Source organism: Xyrauchen texanus, chromosome 22 (genome assembly GCF_025860055.1).
Source record: "Xyrauchen texanus isolate HMW12.3.18 chromosome 22, RBS_HiC_50CHRs, whole genome shotgun sequence".
NCBI classification, from domain to species: Eukaryota; Metazoa; Chordata; class Actinopteri; order Cypriniformes; family Catostomidae; genus Xyrauchen; species Xyrauchen texanus.
In genome coordinates, this window is record NC_068297.1 from 7853069 (window position 1) to 7870808 (window position 17740).

Consider the following 17740-nt stretch of genomic DNA (forward strand, 5'->3'; position numbering starts at 1 on the left):
AGTTAAGAGCAGTTAACGGCAGTAAACAACACACTCAATCTTCTGAGCATTTAATGGCCTGTCAGCTCCTCATTCTCATGGCTGACACCTGGACCCAGTGAGATGATGTTTATTTGTCATGTTTAATGGAAGTTTAGGGTTGGATAGCATGGTTAAGCAACAAAAAGTCAACTGAAAACAATCCATACTGAAACAACTCAAATCAATTAGCCACGGATTCATTTTCTTTTCCACGTATAAAAAATCATTGGTTGGGGTTATGTGATTATGAGATTGGAGAATGTGTGATTGTCACACATTGGTGGAGGGAAAACTGTTTAAAAGGGGGTATGATGGGGACATAAATCGGGGACAGGGTCAATGAAGGCAAGCTAATTGCTAACCATATTGGAACAGTGGTCCTTTTTTTCCTTTACAAAACTGAAAAAATTAAATTGCACTTCTAACATTTTTGTTTATTTATTGATACAACAATAACGTTCCTTAATAATATCTCAAAACAATGTGCTACAATGTGTTTCATGAACAATTATTCATGAAACAACTTAAATTGTCTAATTTAATTGAATGCAGCAATTAATGTAAGAATGGGTTCATGAAGATTGACAGCATTTGTGGAAAATAATTTCAACTCATTTATTTAAAACCAAAAAAGCCAAAAGGTTTAACAGTACAGCTCTTTTGTAATTTAATAGGGCCAATCAATAAATGTTAAAATTAGGGCTGTCAATTGATTAAAAATTGTAATCGAATAAATTACATGGAGTCCCGATTAATTATTCACGATTAATCGCATTTAATCGCATATACAAATATTTGGTGAGAAAGCCCCTCATATAACAAAAATTCAATATATAATGATGAAAAAAATTATACATAGTTATCTTTAAATATTTAACAATTTTATATATATATATATACACACTCACCTAAAGGATTATTAGGAACACCATACTAATACTGTGTTTGACCCCTTTCAGCCTTCAGAACTGCCTTAATTCTACGTGGCATTGATTCAACAAGGTGCTGAAAGCATTCTTTAGAAATGTTGGCCCATATTGATAGGATAGCATCTTGCAGTTGATGGAGATTTGTGGGATGCACATCCAGGGCACGAAGCTCCTGTTCCACCACATCCCAAAGATGCTCTATTGGGTTGAGATCTGGTGACTGTGGGGGCCATTTTAGTACAGTGAACTCATTGTCATGTTCAAGAAACCAATTTGAAATGATTTGAGCTTTGTGACATGGTGCATTATCCTGCTGGAAGTAGCCATCAGAGGATGGGTACATGGTGGCCATAAAGGGATGGACATGGTCAGAAACAATGCTCAGGTAGGCCGTGGCATTTAAACAATGCCCAATTGGCACTAAGGGGCCTAAAGTGTGCCAAGAAAACATCCCCCACACCATTACACCACCACCACCAGCCTGCACAGTGGTAACAAGGCATGATGGATCCATGTTCTCATTCTGTTTACGCCAAATTCTGACTCTACCATCTGAATGTCTCAACAGAAATCGAGACTCATCAGACCAGGCAACATTTTTCCAGCCTTCAACTGTCCAATTTTGGTGAGCTCTTGCAAATTGTAGCCTCTTTTTCCTATTTGTAGTGGAGATGAGTGGTACCCGGTGGGGTCTTCTGCTGTTGTAGCCCATCCGCCTCAAGGTTGTGCGTGTTGTGGCTTCACAAATGCTTTGCTGCATACCTCGGTTGTAACGAGTGGTTATTTCAGGCAAAGTTGCTCTTCTATCAGCTTGAATCAGTCGGCCCATTCTCCTCTGACCTCTAGCATCAACAAGGCATTTTCAGCCCACAGGACTGCCGCATACTGGATGTTTTTCCTTTTCACACCATTCTTTGTAAACCCTAGAAATGGTTGTGTGTGAAAATCCCAGTAACTGAGCAGATTGTGAAATACTCAGACCGGCCCGTCTGGCACCAACAACCATGCCACGCTCAAAATTGCTTAAATCACCTTTCTTTCCCATTCTGACATTCAGTTTGGAGTTCAGGAGATTGTCTTGACCAGGACCACACCCCTAAATGCATTGAAGCAACTGCCATGTGATTGGTTGATTAGATAATTGCATTAATGAGAAATTGAACAGGTGTTCCTAATAATCCTTTAGGTGAGTGTATATATATAAAATATTCAGATAATTAAAATGCATTACATTGTTGTGGCAGAAGAGTTAATAATTGATAAGTCAATACAAAAAGCGGCTTTAGAATACAATGTATTGTTTACTACCATATTATTGATCATAAGTCAATCATTGGCATACAGTTCACAGCAATCCATTTCACAAGTGAATTTGTCAATCAGTTGGAGATTTATTATGAGGGCTTGTTTAAGGACCCGTCAATCTACACCTGCGTCAGACATGCTTGTGTAGCGTCTCGGGTGCGTTGCATCATAAACATAAAATGTTTAGTTCACTGTTTCAAGTTAAATATAGTTTAATACTCAATCTTTAAACACATCTTGAGATCTCTTAGTTCGCATTTGCGCTCCTTCAAGTGTTTTGAACGCAAGAACGTAACGCATGTTTGTGTTGTTCTGCCTACTGAAGTGTTGTTTTCTTCACTGTATAAACTGCGCATTGCCCATACAGCTGAAGTTTCACTTACTGCCCTCTGGAGTAAACAGGTGGTATTACAAGCTTGCATTTCTCAGGAATCTTCCTTATTACTTTGCGATTAATTGCTTTAATTTTTTTAATGTGTTATTTTTTGTAAAATTAATCGCACTGAATTAACACGTTAAATCGACAGCCTTAAATAAGACATAAACAATATACGTGTTAACATGATTATAATGTGATAAAATCACTTACAGGGACTAAAGTTTTTACTGGCTGAACAAAATTTTATGGACTGACTCCATTTACTTCCATTGTAACTACCTTATTGTAACCGCAATTTTTGCTTTCTTTTAATCAAAAGTTGAAATAATTTTTTCTGGTAATCAACATTATAACAAATGTTGATGATTGGAACCTGGAACATTCCTTTAAGATTGGTTTTATGAATTATTTACACATACATTTGTTCTGCTCGTGTTGCATGAATAAGGCCCATATATTACATTATATAATGCTTAACCCTTGTGCATCCTTGTGGACATTTTTGGCTTTTTCAGTTTAGTTTTTTTGATAACTTTGTCTGTGTTAATGCTAACTGCATAAAATTTTCCACAGGTGTGAATTTTTATTGGAATTTTAATATTTCACCCTATTTTCTTTAAAAAAATATTTTTTGCACTAGTTACACAAAATACTCCCTCTTAGCGTCGTTTTGGACAAAAATGGCACATTGAAACCCATTAAAACTGCGATTTTTAATCCCAGTGCCATTTAACTATAAAATTATGCAATCTTGTTTAACATGCTTTCATTATGTTGGCAAGGCTTCAAAATTTACATTTTAAATATTTTTTACCAGATCGTGCCATTTTCTCAGGTTTGGCATATCATCAGCTTTTGTTGTTGTTTTCTGCTGTTTTTGGCTTATGCATATTATAGAGCCAATTAGATACATTATGAATATATAATTGTGTGAGTGTGTTGGTATGGATTTCAGAGTGTGGTTTTTATGTGTCTGAGGCTCTAATAATAAATATAAAAAAAATTCTGTTTAGCATTTATTACATTGAAAATAATTATAATTATTATATTTTTTATAAAAAACAACAGTGGCATTATGTAAACAAACCAGCGTTTAAAGGGTTAAAATTCTAAAAATGAATGAATGTTTGGTCATTATGATTAGAGCTGATGCTGGTTAAAAGAATTATGTCAGTGAAAGTGGAAAAAAATATAAATCTATAATATTTTTATGACAGTTTTTGGACATGGACATTTTTGTCCATAATGAACCTATGTGTAACTTTTTTTAATTGATGCACAAGGGTTAAGATAGATCAATAGTTCATGGAAATATATAAATCAAAGTTTAACAACATTTCTATTTACATTTACATTAACAAATGATCAGGTTAGCATTATATAATGTAATAATGTTTGTAAATGTTTTTATTGAAAGTTATTATGAAGTATTACTTTCTTATCGTACCTAAATATTTTATTGCTATAACCTCTCATTTGGGCAGTGTTTAATACATCATTCCTGTCTTCAGTGCTCATAAATATTTACAGCCCTTTCCTACTGATATATATAAACAAATTTGAACACAAAATATTCAAAGTTGCCATTAATGCAAAGTTCCAGCACAGGAGCCAATTCCCTATGCAGAGGTACAGATACAGTAATACTGTAGCAATGCCATTAAATAACGAGACTCTGGGGAGATCAGAGTGACACTAGTGAAGACTCTAATAACTACAGATCATACAGGCTCAGTCTTACTCTACAGCAATGTGAGAGTGCAGATGAAGTTGTAATTTCACAGCCAGAATGCTGCCTGCCTCATAGTACCAGGGGCGGACTGGCCATAGGGAGAACTGGGATTTTTCCCAGTGGGCCGGCCGTGAAACGGGGCAAAACGGGCAGTGATAAGGTGAAGAGGGCCACGTAATATCCCCATGGCGCTTGTGTGAATAACAAACACAGCATCTGAGAAAGACTTTGCTTTGCTTTATTTACATATATTCTCAAGACTCACGTTACATCAATAATACTCAGATTTGTATTTGCATGTTTATTTGTTGTTTAATTTGTTTTTATGCCTGTTCGCAGTCCTTTTATCCTCTGTGCTGACTTTGCAGTGAGTCCGAATAACTACCGATTTATGTTATCTGATATAACTACTAGCAACTGAAAATTTGTGACGGTTCCTCTGAAAGCTTCTTTAGTTGATTCCACTGAGCAGGATGCTGGGAAGTAAATACATTTCCATGTTAAGTGCCGCAATATGCAAACAAACTCAAACTACATTGACAGGGTATAGCTGTCATAGACATGGAACATAAAAGTTGACAGACAGACAGACAGACAGACAGACAGATAGATAGATAGATAATTTTTAATTGAAAAAAAGTATAACCCTTGTTTTGTTAATAAGAAAATTCTCCAGACTTGAATTAAATTAAGATGAATCATATTTAATATATTTAATATTTTATTGATCTTGTCCCAGAGGGGGAAAATGCTCTTGCATTTCCCAACCGGCAGCTGTAGCATAAATATTTATGACCAAAGCATGCACCAAGGAAACTCATAAAAACTCAAAAGACCAATATGAATGTGTGGTTTCTTGGCAGATCCATATTCAAGCGCTAGCCGGATTTAAGGACCTCAAAGCTCTAGTATTCTTATAGTTACATCATGTCAATTTAAGGCCCTGAAGTTAATTGCACATGTCCGAATTGGAATTCAACATGTCATGCAATGATCTTTCGATCACGTGTTCCTGTAGCTCAAATGGAGGAGTATGGCACTAACAATGACAAGGTTGTGGGTTTGCATCCCAGTGAAAACACATACTGTTAAAATCTATACCCTGAATATACTATATTAAAATTAAAATAGAAATGCATATTGAAGGATAAAGGGGGGAAATCATCTAAAGGGAGTGAGGCACACTCCTGTCCCATCAACTGACATTCACTACAGAGGGAGTGTGTAGTCCATTAACTTTGTCAGTTAACTCTAAATCCAGTCTTTTTGAATTCCAAATGTGACTGCCCATGCAAAGGTGAAAGGTCAACTTCAGCACAGGGGATGTTCCTTTTTTCACCTCTGATCTTTGACCCTATCTGGCTCCCTGCGTCGTCTCTGCTCTAATGTGTTCTAATGAGAGATATTCTCTTTGGGTCTGATTATTTAAACACTGCTTCTACTTGCAACTCGAATGCCAGCTTTTAGAAGTGTATAGTTTCACATAAGACGTATCAGCATGCAGGGAAAGTTTCTGTACAAAGTCTGGAAAATGTGCTCCGGGATTTGGGGTGCGAGGGATTTAAAAGCACTCAACCCTGAGTTTGTCACGATTCAGGAATTCTGACAACTGACCCAACCTCTCCACAGCTCACCCACCGCACAGTGCCTTAAAATACTTCCCACAGGCTTGTGTTTCATTCATAATAGCCACAAACCGCATCATTCTTACACAGGAAACAAATGACATTACAAGAAGAGTGTGGCAGGGTTTGGAACACACACAAAAAGAATATGAGGATATTAAAAAAGAATATAGTCAGAAAACATAGAATTAATTAAATAAATAGTATATACTTCTTTCTGGTGTCAATCATTAGAATTGCAAAGAAAAGAAGCAGAAGAATATTTACTAAATAAGACATAATTTCTAAATGTAGTAGACCAACATTAAAATGTAGGTAAATGTCCACTAGTAAAACTTAGTATTAAGTAGTCCCAAAATGTATTGGGGTATTTAAGTCACATTTACAAATGCACGAATGTGCATTAGATTGCATTTGATGACAAAATATTAGTCAAGTGACAATTCTTTAAAGTCAGATAGCACAGTAAGCAAACCATTTCACTACAGTTTGTAAGGTTTTAGATGATAAAACAATAGATATACTGCTAAAATGTAAGGCAAAAAAAAAAAAAATAATATATATATATATTTGAAAGTTTTCTGAATTTATTATTTTTTTTTGTGATGTCCTAATTTAATGTGATGAACTAACACCTGTTTGGACTTTATATACCCATTACAAATCACCAATTGGTGAAATGGGTTAGTTAAAAATGTACTACTAAGTTAGTTCTAAGAAAAGTTCTAGCATAATTTGCTTACAGATGTTACTTGTACATTTCAGTGTCACTTAAGTTAGCAAATATTCTCAACTATGTATATACAGTATATACACATTTTATAGGAAATTATAGCTCTAGTTCTTCTGCATGTCACTCACTCTGGATATGAGTTAGTCAATAACATTCTTTTAAAATCACAAGAGTCATATACATTTGTTGTGGTTGTAACACACAGAAATAATGACATATTACATGTCATAATTTACCTAACCTCCTCCTTTAGAGAATATTAAACCCTATATAAAGCAAACACTATTGCATCATTAATTTGTTATAATCAGCAGTAGATGATAAGCCATCTGAATCGCATTTCTTCATTATAGGCTAATCTAATTATAAGCAATCCAACGGAATGTAAGAAGCGAAAGTATAGATAAGTTCTGAATGAATGTTCAATGCAAGCTGTCAATCATCTCAGATTGACTGCTCTCAATCTGAGCGGCGCAACAAAGTATCATCAGGCTGTTGCAAACTTACCGGCATCATGATTAGGGACTGGCAAAATCTAGACTCGAATAAAAAAGAATGTCCTCTTTTTTAACTCCCTCTGTCCCGAAGAAGTGTGGGCTAATAGTGAAATGACGAATTATATCATTCATGCCCGTTGTGAGTTTGGTCTTGTGAAAGGACACCCCATCTGAAGTGGGTCGTTTACGTCAGAGCAACGCCCCAATTCTATAGCTTCGATGTTTTGTGCAGGTTTAAGCAGTCCGGACAGAGAAGTTACGAATTCTACTACTGCGAAGGCTTAGCTCAAAACTATTAGGTAGACGCTGACGTTGCTTGGTAACGTTCCTGGAGCGTCCGGTAGGGTGAGGAGCCGTTTAATCCAAATGCTGTTTTCCAATTTTTTTTTTTTTTTTGTATAATCTCGCACAAGCGCCCAGCCTTTATAGACGCCTCGAAAAGTAAAAATACCTTCAATAGAGAAAAGTCTCAAGAAACACAGCATTCTGTTCTATTCGTTGTGCTACAGCTAGCTTTTTAGCGTAGCCAATGAACATGTTCGGGTTGAACATCCTCAATTAATATTCATGAATAGGGCCTTCACCATAGTAGGGTTCGTAAACTCGCGTCTGGTGAATCTGCTACATTGCACCGACTTGCGGTCAAAATAAGAAAATTCAGCCAATAAGAAAGGTCCACGTTCCAAAATTGCACGAATATTCTCGGCGTTTGAACTGTATGCATTAAAGAAGCGGGACATATATTATTACATTTTTTTTTATGATTTTAATGTCAACTTCAACATATAAACTTTAACAGATAATTTTCATACCGAGGACATGTAATAATAGTAATGTGGTTAGTAATAACTATATAAAGTTATAACTACATCAGTTTTAAAGCTACAACGTGCATGCACTAACAAAAAAATACCATGGATATCCCATATTTTTGGATATGTTACCATATTGGCATGCTTTTATAAATGGCAGTGCCATGGTTTATTTTTTGAATACTTTGGTCTACTATATGAATATGATTATCAATCGGTACCAGTGTCCCATATGATACCATCACTGCACCATGGTACTGCCACAGTACTATTATGTAAGGGTAACAACAACCAAAAACAGTTTAACTGCAAAATTTGTGGCTGGTCAGACAAGAATATGTTCTCTTTCCACATTATGGCCAATTTAGTGTAACATGAGACAACAATATGAGAACAATGGCAACAAAATATTTAATACTTTTATTATTATTTATTCGTTTTTGACTCATTTCAACAATCAGTTTGGAGAGGGACATGTGTTCTTGATTGGATAATCTGGGATTACACTGATTCCTCCATTGTATTGATGACCAAAATCTAGTGTCCATCAGTCCTGTTAATAAGTCTTGGAATGTTTAATATCTATAGCATTAGATACAGTAGTTGTGCCCATGTAACTTTGGAGAAGCTGAGAGTCTTCAAGAACTGTCCATTATATGCACCAACACAGTGACTTTTTTTTTAATCAATGCAGTCTGTCTGATGATCACTGTACCATGATTTGTTACACAATCCAGACAATTTGGGGACACCAAGTTTTAGAGAGCTGTCATAAAACACTAACAAATGCAATCAATCATTATATCAATGTGTCATGAAAACATCACTAGTGATAGACTGCATTGTCTGTGAGTTTACATGACTGAATAGAGTTTAGTTGTTCAGTTAATATAGCGATCCAGACACTAATACTGACTAACCTGTTTGTGTGCTTGGCACTGTAATACAGCAAAATCCTGGTCCAAAATAATAAATCAAACAAAAATGGATAATAACAACACTAACAATAATAATAATGACGACAATTTTCAAAAATCCTTTGACGAATGTTACTTTACTGAATGCAGCAGTTTTGACCATTGGCATCCTTGAAGCGCAGGCGCATCTTGGGTTTGTATTTTTCAAGGTACAGAAGTTGTTTGGCGTTAAAAGCCCCACGCCTTTTCCTAAGAAAACATTGTCAACCACATTAAATAAATATCAACAATATCTGTGGAATATTACAATTCTTTAAACACTTTCAAATATCCTGAAAAGAAGAAGGCATTTAAAAGGATAGATCACCCAAAAATAAGCACAGTTCTGTCTATCTTTAGTCCCTCATTGTTGTTCCAAACCTTTTTTATGTCTCAGTCATCATTCGTTTTCATTGTATGGGGGAATGAAAGGGAATGGAGACTAACGCTAGCATTCTGCCTAACATCTCCTTTTGTGCTCCACAGAGGAAAAAGGTCTGAAACAACATGAGGGAGCAAAGAAAGAAAGAATTTAACATTTTGCTGAACTATCCCTTTCATTTGTGAATGCATTTAACAAATGGTATTGCAAAGTGTGACTCACTGCCGAATAAACTGGACAGCGTCTTCATACATCATCCCACACTCGATTAAGGCTATGGCCACCAAAACAGGAGCTCTGGTCACAAAACAAATGCAGTGTTCGGATTTAAAAACTCAAAAATATTACATTAGCGTTCCATTATGTAAAGGACGCATGAGTCAGAGACTCTGATTCAACAGCAATTTCCTTTACTGATCTAGCAAAATGTTGATTTATCATACCAAAGGACCAAATGTTCTAGAAGGACAGATCATGTTTCTGCACATCAGATCCAAGATTTTTCTTGTTAATACTTACCGTCCCAATCCGGCAACGCAATGTACTGCAATGCAGCAGCCTGGTTCATCTTTAAATTTACATTTGAGGAGGTTCAACCAGTCATCAACAATTTGGTCAGGGGGCGAACACCCATCATCAAAAGGCCAATCCTAAAGAAAAAGATAACCTTTGATTTAAAGGAATAGTTCACCCAAAAATGTCCATTCTCTCATCATTTACTGACCCTCAGGTCATCCCAGATGTGTATGACTTTCTTTCTTTGCAGTATGCATGAATCAGAATGAGCTTTATTGCCAAGCATGCTTACACACACACACACACACACACACACACACACACACACACACACACACAAGGAATTTGTCATGGTGACAGAAGCTTCCAGTGCAAAGAGGATGCAACCATATACACATACATACAAACATATACAGTTAAACATATATACATATAGTGACATAAAAATAAGATAACAGATAAAAAAGAGAAATATCCAATAGAGCAATACTGTTGTTCGAATATTTTATATACAGATATACAGTTATGTTCAGGTGATGTAATGTATTGAAGAAGGTAGGATATGTTAAAAATATAAATGAAATATAGATACATGAATGTATGGATTTAATTCTGAGCTCTCTACAGCGGAGGATGCAGCAGACCACCGTGATCTGACTGACACACTCTGCCGGGACAGTGACACTGTGATCCAGACAGCTGGATCATCTCTTTAATGTGCACATTTGTAATTTTAGGGGAGCTTAAGAGGACCTTGTTGTCAAAACAGGTGCGTCATCTCTGGTATAGGTTCACAAAAGCCGACACAGATTAGAAAATGTAATCTGCAAACTGTGTCACGTGATAAAAATTACATGTGGTAATACAAACGATCTTTATTACCAATTTATAACGAAGCACGCTAAAGAATAGTATGGAAGCCAAAAGATGCGCTCTGCATTAATTCCGTCTTTTTTTGCAAGAAGCGTTAATAAATATAGTTTAAACTTATTTTCTGCAAGACGTGTTATTTTCGTTGTGTATTGTTTACTAAAAATATGTAACATTCTCTTTGTTACTTTGCTTTGAAAAGATCTTTAGTTTCTTGAGGAACGTTTATAGTATTATTGGACAACAACATATCAGACAGAAATGTGGCATAATGTGAAATTGAGTATTATGGTAAGGTTGATTTAAATCTGAGTGTTTATTTAATTTTTTTACTTTGTCAAGTTCTAAATGAAGAGAAAATTATATTAGAGGAAGTAGTTTTTATTCGATTTTCTAGATTCGATTTTCCAAAAGTAGGCATTACACTATGGTTAGTTATTATGTTAACCTATATCATGATATATATTGTTATCATGATATAAAATTACTCATATCGTGATATAAGATTTTGATCATATCGCCCACCCTTAGGGGTTAAAAACAAATCTCACCAAAACTTCAATGCCTTCTTTTTCCACTGGTGTCTTATCATAAGTTGCATCACAAACCCGAACAAGCGTCTGCACTTCGAAGCTCTTCAACTCCTGAAAGTTATTGACAAACAAGAAATATTAGGCTTTGGCACAGCTGCTAGTATTGCTATTTATTCTTGGTTATTCATAGAATAATAATCATCTAATGTTGATGTGACTTACCTCTGTAAACTTAGTCAGCTGTGAATTGGTGGGATTGTGGGTGATGAGAAACCTCATGCAATCGTAAGTGATCTCAACAGGAGCAGGGCGATTCATTTTGACAGTCAAATGAAGGTTTACTTGCACTTACACTTACAAAAACTACTTGAGGAAAATATTCCTCCAAAGGGAAAGAAATAAATAGATCTAGCAATATGCGTTTAGGTAAATCTCTGACTATTTTCAAAAGAAAACAGGAGGTGGGTACCACTTTCACGATCCCTCGGTTTCAAAAATAAAAACTAAAGAAGGTGACTATCCTTCTGGTCAAAAATTTCAAATTACCCCATTCAGGAGCGGAGAGATTATCAGCTGGCACCAGAGAGCGGAAAAATGCTGGACTGGCTCAAACCGATTCATACACTTTAGCTTTGGACAATAAAAGATGCTCCCCAAAAGTGCAGAACATAAGACGGGCAGTCAGGTAGTACAATCTTCATATGGCAGGCCCTCTTTTCACTTGTCTACAATGACTAGGTGTTGTGCCTGGCAAAAGTCTCCACTCACACTGACAAACGCCATAAATGTGCAGCCTGGAATACAAAGAATGATGGTTGAACGTTAAAAAACAGGACACTGGATCCTAAGGCACATCACAACTAGCAAATGCAGTAAATCAAAATATGTCACCATTAACACCAAATGATTACTGGATACAGCCAACAGCTGAAGGGAGACCTCAGACCACTGCTTTTTGCCATTGGATAGATTATGAAAAAGCTCTCATGATAAAGCAAAAGCATATAAGCTACAAAGAGAGTATTCTAACACGGTGGTATACATTAAAATGAAAAATATTTAGCAATAATCAGTTTAAATTAGGTTTAGTTATATCACCGCTTATGCAAAAGAGAACTTACTTTCAATAAGTGAACAGAAAACAAGTTGAGAACTCTGCATTCTATCCTCACCATTCGTGACTGTCTCTGCTTGGCACCTATAAAATATATTTAACATTCATTACAGTTCTTATAATTTTAAACCAACAGGATTTTCTGACTGTCAGCTTTACACACACATACTGTATATATATGTGTGTATGTGTGTGTGTGTGTGTGTGTGTGTGTGTGTGTGTGTGTGTGTGTGTGTGTGTGTGTGTGTGTGTGTCACATACATTGTTGAAGTCAGAAGTTTACATACACCATAGCCAAATACATTTTAACTCAGTTTTTCCCAATTTCTGACATTTAATCGTAGAAAATCTTCTCTATCTAGTTAGGATCACTAATTAATTTTAAAATGTAAATTTGTCAGAATAATAGTTGAGAATGTCTTATTTCAGCTTTTATTTCTGTCATTACATTCCCAGTGGGTCAGAAGTTTACATACATTTTGCTAGTATGTAGTAGCATTGCCTTTAAATTGTATAACTTGGGTCAAACATTTTGGGTAGCCTTCAACAAGCTTCTCACAATAAGCTGCTGGAATTTTTGCTCATTCCTCCAGACAGAACTAGTGTAAACGAGTCAGGTTTGTAAGTCTCCTTGCTCACACATGCTTTTTCAGTTCTGCCCACAAATTCGATTGAGGTCAGGGCTTTGTGATGGCCAATCCCATATCTTTTGTTATTAACCATTTTTATTGATTCAATCACAAAATAAATAAATATATAAAATAAATAAACAGAAAATATTGAATCAAATTATACAGATTAAGCCCCCCAAATTAAATAATAAGAACATAACAAAAAAAAACATTATGAATGCACATACACATTTAAAACTACAAATCCCTCTCCAATACCCCTCCCCGAAAACCCTCCAAAAAAGCCAAATATCTAGCCCACTTCCTGTTAAACAAATTCCATTTTCCCAGCCTTCTCTATATTACCTCCTCGAATGCCACCAACCCGCCCATCTTTTTGCACCATTCCTGAAATGAGACTGCTCCAGCCGACTTCCATCCCCTGAGAATGATCCATCTGCCGATCAAAACTAAGGCTAGGACCCAACTTTTTATATGTCTATCCCCTATATCAATGGCCGCCCTATCGCCTAAGATACAGAGTGAGGCAAAATTAAATTTGAGTGTCCAATACATCACACATAACGCTCTGAACCCTCAACCAATTCTTGGATCTTATCACACCACCACCCTATCTTCTGATTGGTATCACCAGGAGGTGGGTGTGTCTTTAAGACCAAGCCTATACAATCCAGAGGGGTCCAATAGAATCGATGTAAATCTTAAATTGCATCAGGCATACATCTCTAGATGTAGACTTGTCATTTTTCAGAATACTAGCCCACACTTCCTCCTCCAATACCAAGTTTAAATCTTTCTCTCATAAATTCTTGAGAGAAGTTGAAGCTCCGTCCACCAGACTCTGAATTAACAGCGAGTAATAGAATGAAGCCTCATGACCTTTTCCAAAACCAGTAATCACCAATCCCAGAGTATCTGCCACTTTAGGGGGTGTATGCTACTCCCAAAAATAGTACAGAGCATGTGGCGCAGCTGTAACTGCCTAAAGAACTGAGATCTGGGAATCCTAAAATGTTGAACCATATTTTCAAAGGATCTCAATTCCCAACACTGCACTCTCATATAGGTCAACGAGTGTATTAACTTCCCTCACAAACCAATCTGATCAGCAGAAAGGGGACTTATTAATACATAATTTTGGGTTCAGCCATATGCTCAAGACAACATTTAAATAAATGTCAGAATTAAACACTCTGGACACTTTTGTCCATACCGAGTGCAAATGCGAGATAACGGGGTGTAACATCTCCGGTTAGTTTAATAGAAATGCTTTGCAATGGTGAAATAGGGGCAAGAACTTCCTGTTCAATACAAAACCAGGGAGGGGCTCTCTCATGTGTAAGCGACCAATGAGCTAAATGTCTGAGACTGAATGCAAAATTATTAAACTAAATCTTGGGTAGGCCTAGCCCATCTTTGTCAATCGACTTCTGTAACTTATTGAAATGTAATCTGGGACATTTACCATTCCAAATGAAGGAATACGCTACACTATCAAATTGCTTGAAATAACAGAGGGGGACATCTACAGGGAGGGATTGTAGCAGGTAGTTGAATTTTGGAATACAATTCATTTTAATAACATTAACCTTCCCCAATCATAGATAAATGTAATTAAGCCCACCTGCCCACATAGCTCAAAAACCATTTATTAAGGGGTCAAAATTACTAAATCACACAAATTTGCTGGGAATAAAATACCCAAATACTTAATGCCCTGTTTGGGGCAATGGAAGGCGCCCAGCTGGAAAGCTATTACTGGGCAGTATGCTGTAAGAGCTAAAGCTTCAGATTTAGACCAATTGACTCTGTTTCCTGAGAATTTAGGAAATTAATTAATAATCCTGTTGAGTCAAGGTATAGATCTAGTGGGGTCAGAGACCAATAATAAAATATCATCTGCGTAAATCTAAAAAAACGTTTGTGCCATTCCTCCCGCCGCCACCCCTAGAAAATCATCTTTCTTATCACGGCTGCTAATGGTTCCAGGGAAAGACAGAACAATAATAGGGAAAGACAGCAACCCTGCCGAGTGTCCCTCTCCAAAGTACAATAATCTGAAATGAATCCATTTGTTTGTACCACCGCTACCGGGGGTCTATAAAATAACTGAATCCATCCAATAAAAGTATTCCCGAACCCATACATTTCCAAAATCTTTAAAACATTCTACCATATCAAATGCCTTTTCGGCATCAAGTGAGATGGCAGCGAGCCAATCCAATATCTTGAATTTGTTGTCCTTAAGCCATTTTGCCACAACTTTGTAGGTATGGTTGGGGTCATTGTCCATTTGGAAGACACATTTGCGATTGAGCTTCCTGGCTGATTTCTTAAGATTTTGCTTCAATACATCCACATAATTTTCCTTCCTCATGATGCCATCTACTTTGTGAAGTGCACCAGTCCCTATTGCAGCAAAGCACCCCCACAACATGATGCTGCCACCCCCATGATGCTTCACAGTTGGGATGATGTTCTTCGGCTTGCAAGCCTCACTCTTTTTCCTCCAAACATAAAGATGGTCATTATGGCCAAACAGTTAATTGTCCGTTTCATTAGACCAGAGGATATTTATCCAAAAAGTAAGATCTTTGTCCCCATGTGCACTTGCAAACTGTTTTGGAGCAGTGGCTTATTCCTGGCTGAGCAGCCTTTCAGATTATGTCGATATAGGACTCATTTTTACTGTGGATATAGATACTTGTCAACCTGTTTCCTCCAGCATCTTCGCAAGGTCCTTTGCTGTTGTTCTGGAATTGCACTTTTCGCAGCAAACAACGTTCACCTCAAGGAGACAGAATGTGTCTCCTTCCTGAGCAGTATGATGGCTGTGTGGTCTATTGTGTTAATACTTGTGTACTATTGTTTGTAAAGATGAACATAGTGCCTCCAGGTGTTTGGAAATTACTCCCAAGGATGAACCAGTCTTGTGGAGGTCCACAATTTTTTTTTCTGAGGTCTTGGCTGATTTCTTTTGATTTTCCCAAGATGTCAATCAAAGAGGCACTGAGTTTGATGGTAGGCCTTAAAATACATCCACAGGTACACCTCCAATATCAGAAGCTAATTGGCTAATTGTTTAAGGCCTTGACATCATTTTCTGGAATTTCACAAGCTGCTTAAAAGGCACAGTTCACTTAGTGTATGTAAAGTTCTGACCAACTGGAACTGTGATAGTCAATTAAAAGTTAAACAATCTGTCAGTAAACAATTGTTGGAAAAATTACTCGTGTCGTGCACAGAGTAGATGTCCTAAACAACTTGCCAAAACTATAGTTTGCTAATATTAAATCTGTGGAGTGGTTAAAAATTTGTTTTAATGACTTCAACCTAAGAGTATGTAATCTTTTGACTTCAACCGTATGCATGTATGTGTGTGTGTGTGTTTAATATATATATATATATAAATTATTTTATTATTATTTATTTTACCTCTTCACCTCATATTTAGTGGCATTCAAATTAGTCTCTTTGACTTGAACATAATAGACAATTATATGTTCTTAACATGTTCAAATTAAGAACGCTAGCGTTGTGGTACACCGATGAGACACTTATTAAATTCTAAAATCTAATTTATAAGAATCATGTTTTATATCTACAAATAAGAACAAACCAGCACACTGTCTCATAGTGAAGTCATAAACAGTTTATAAATGCGCATATATATGTAATTTACGTCGTTAATTAGACGTTTATTTTACTAATATTTTATATAATATATTATGTGTTATATGTTATAATTTCACTATTATTACCTAATAATGGTAAGACATTCTAAAAAGAGCCTGTGTTTTCACCACATTAGCTCGCTCGGTCTTGTCCAGCTAGCGTAGGTGTTTTCGCTGCTAAACGCGTATTTATTCAAAACAACATGAACAACATCACAATCCATCTCTAGTTTATTCTTCATTAAAAAAAAAACATGTATAATATCATATGGATACTTACAAAGAGCTGGCGGCACATATGAATACGGTTATGAAGAGGCTATGTCTTTAGAGACGCTGCTAGCCGGCTAACTCGCAAGGGCTTTTAGCAAGTCAGTCCACTATCAGCCTTTTTTGGAACGCTCTAGGGAGGGTATTTCCAGTCATGCCAGTGCAGCTCCTATCTACTTAAATGGTGAAAGAACAAAGTCTAAAAAACGGTTGATAAAGATTACGATCAAAGAACATATTTCAAATCAGCAATAAACTCTTACAAAACTGGAATCATAAATTGTGATTCTTTACCTCATATTACGCTTAAAAAACGCAATTTTCCCTGCTTGTATAGCAAACGCGCATACGCGTTCTAACGATGATTGACAGATTATGTCTGTATCTAAAAGGCTCTTTTAACCGTAAAACCAAGAGCTTCTTGGTTGAGAGTTCCAATTTCTCCAATTAATTTAACAGAAGCGGCCCATCTCTGCTAAACAGTCTCTGCTAGCTCTTGTACTCTGTCCCTTAACAAGGCGACAATTCCGGTGTTTTGCCGAAATCTGACTCCCCGCAAGATTCTATCTCCGCTCTTATTGACTGGTCCCTATCCCTAAAGCCCACCCCCAATCCTTTCCATAGTAGCTAGTCATTGGTCCTTATCCCTAAAGCCCACCGCTAACCATTGGACATGGTCTTTGCCGATCCCCCGACTTCTTTTGTTCCATCACTGTATGACGACTATATGTTATTTCGATATGTATTTTTCTAATTTATA

At 36.5% G+C, this 17740-nt stretch overlaps 1 protein-coding gene across 1 annotated transcript; it reads right to left on the minus strand.

The window, feature by feature from the left end:
• Positions 1-8020: 8020 nt before the first annotated feature.
• LOC127662527 (protein tyrosine phosphatase type IVA 2-like) lies at positions 8021-17530 on the minus strand. The gene is made up of 8 exons (XM_052153747.1): positions 17275-17530; positions 16991-17156; positions 12412-12488; positions 11513-12084; positions 11309-11401; positions 9891-10021; positions 9594-9668; positions 8021-9199 (listed from the first exon to the last, which is right to left on the minus strand). Exons 4-8 carry the CDS (start codon positions 11606-11608, stop codon positions 9088-9090), a joined length of 507 nt encoding a protein of 168 aa, XP_052009707.1. The 5' UTR covers positions 11609-12084; positions 12412-12488; positions 16991-17156; positions 17275-17530; the 3' UTR covers positions 8021-9087.
• Positions 17531-17740: the final 210 nt, after the last annotated feature.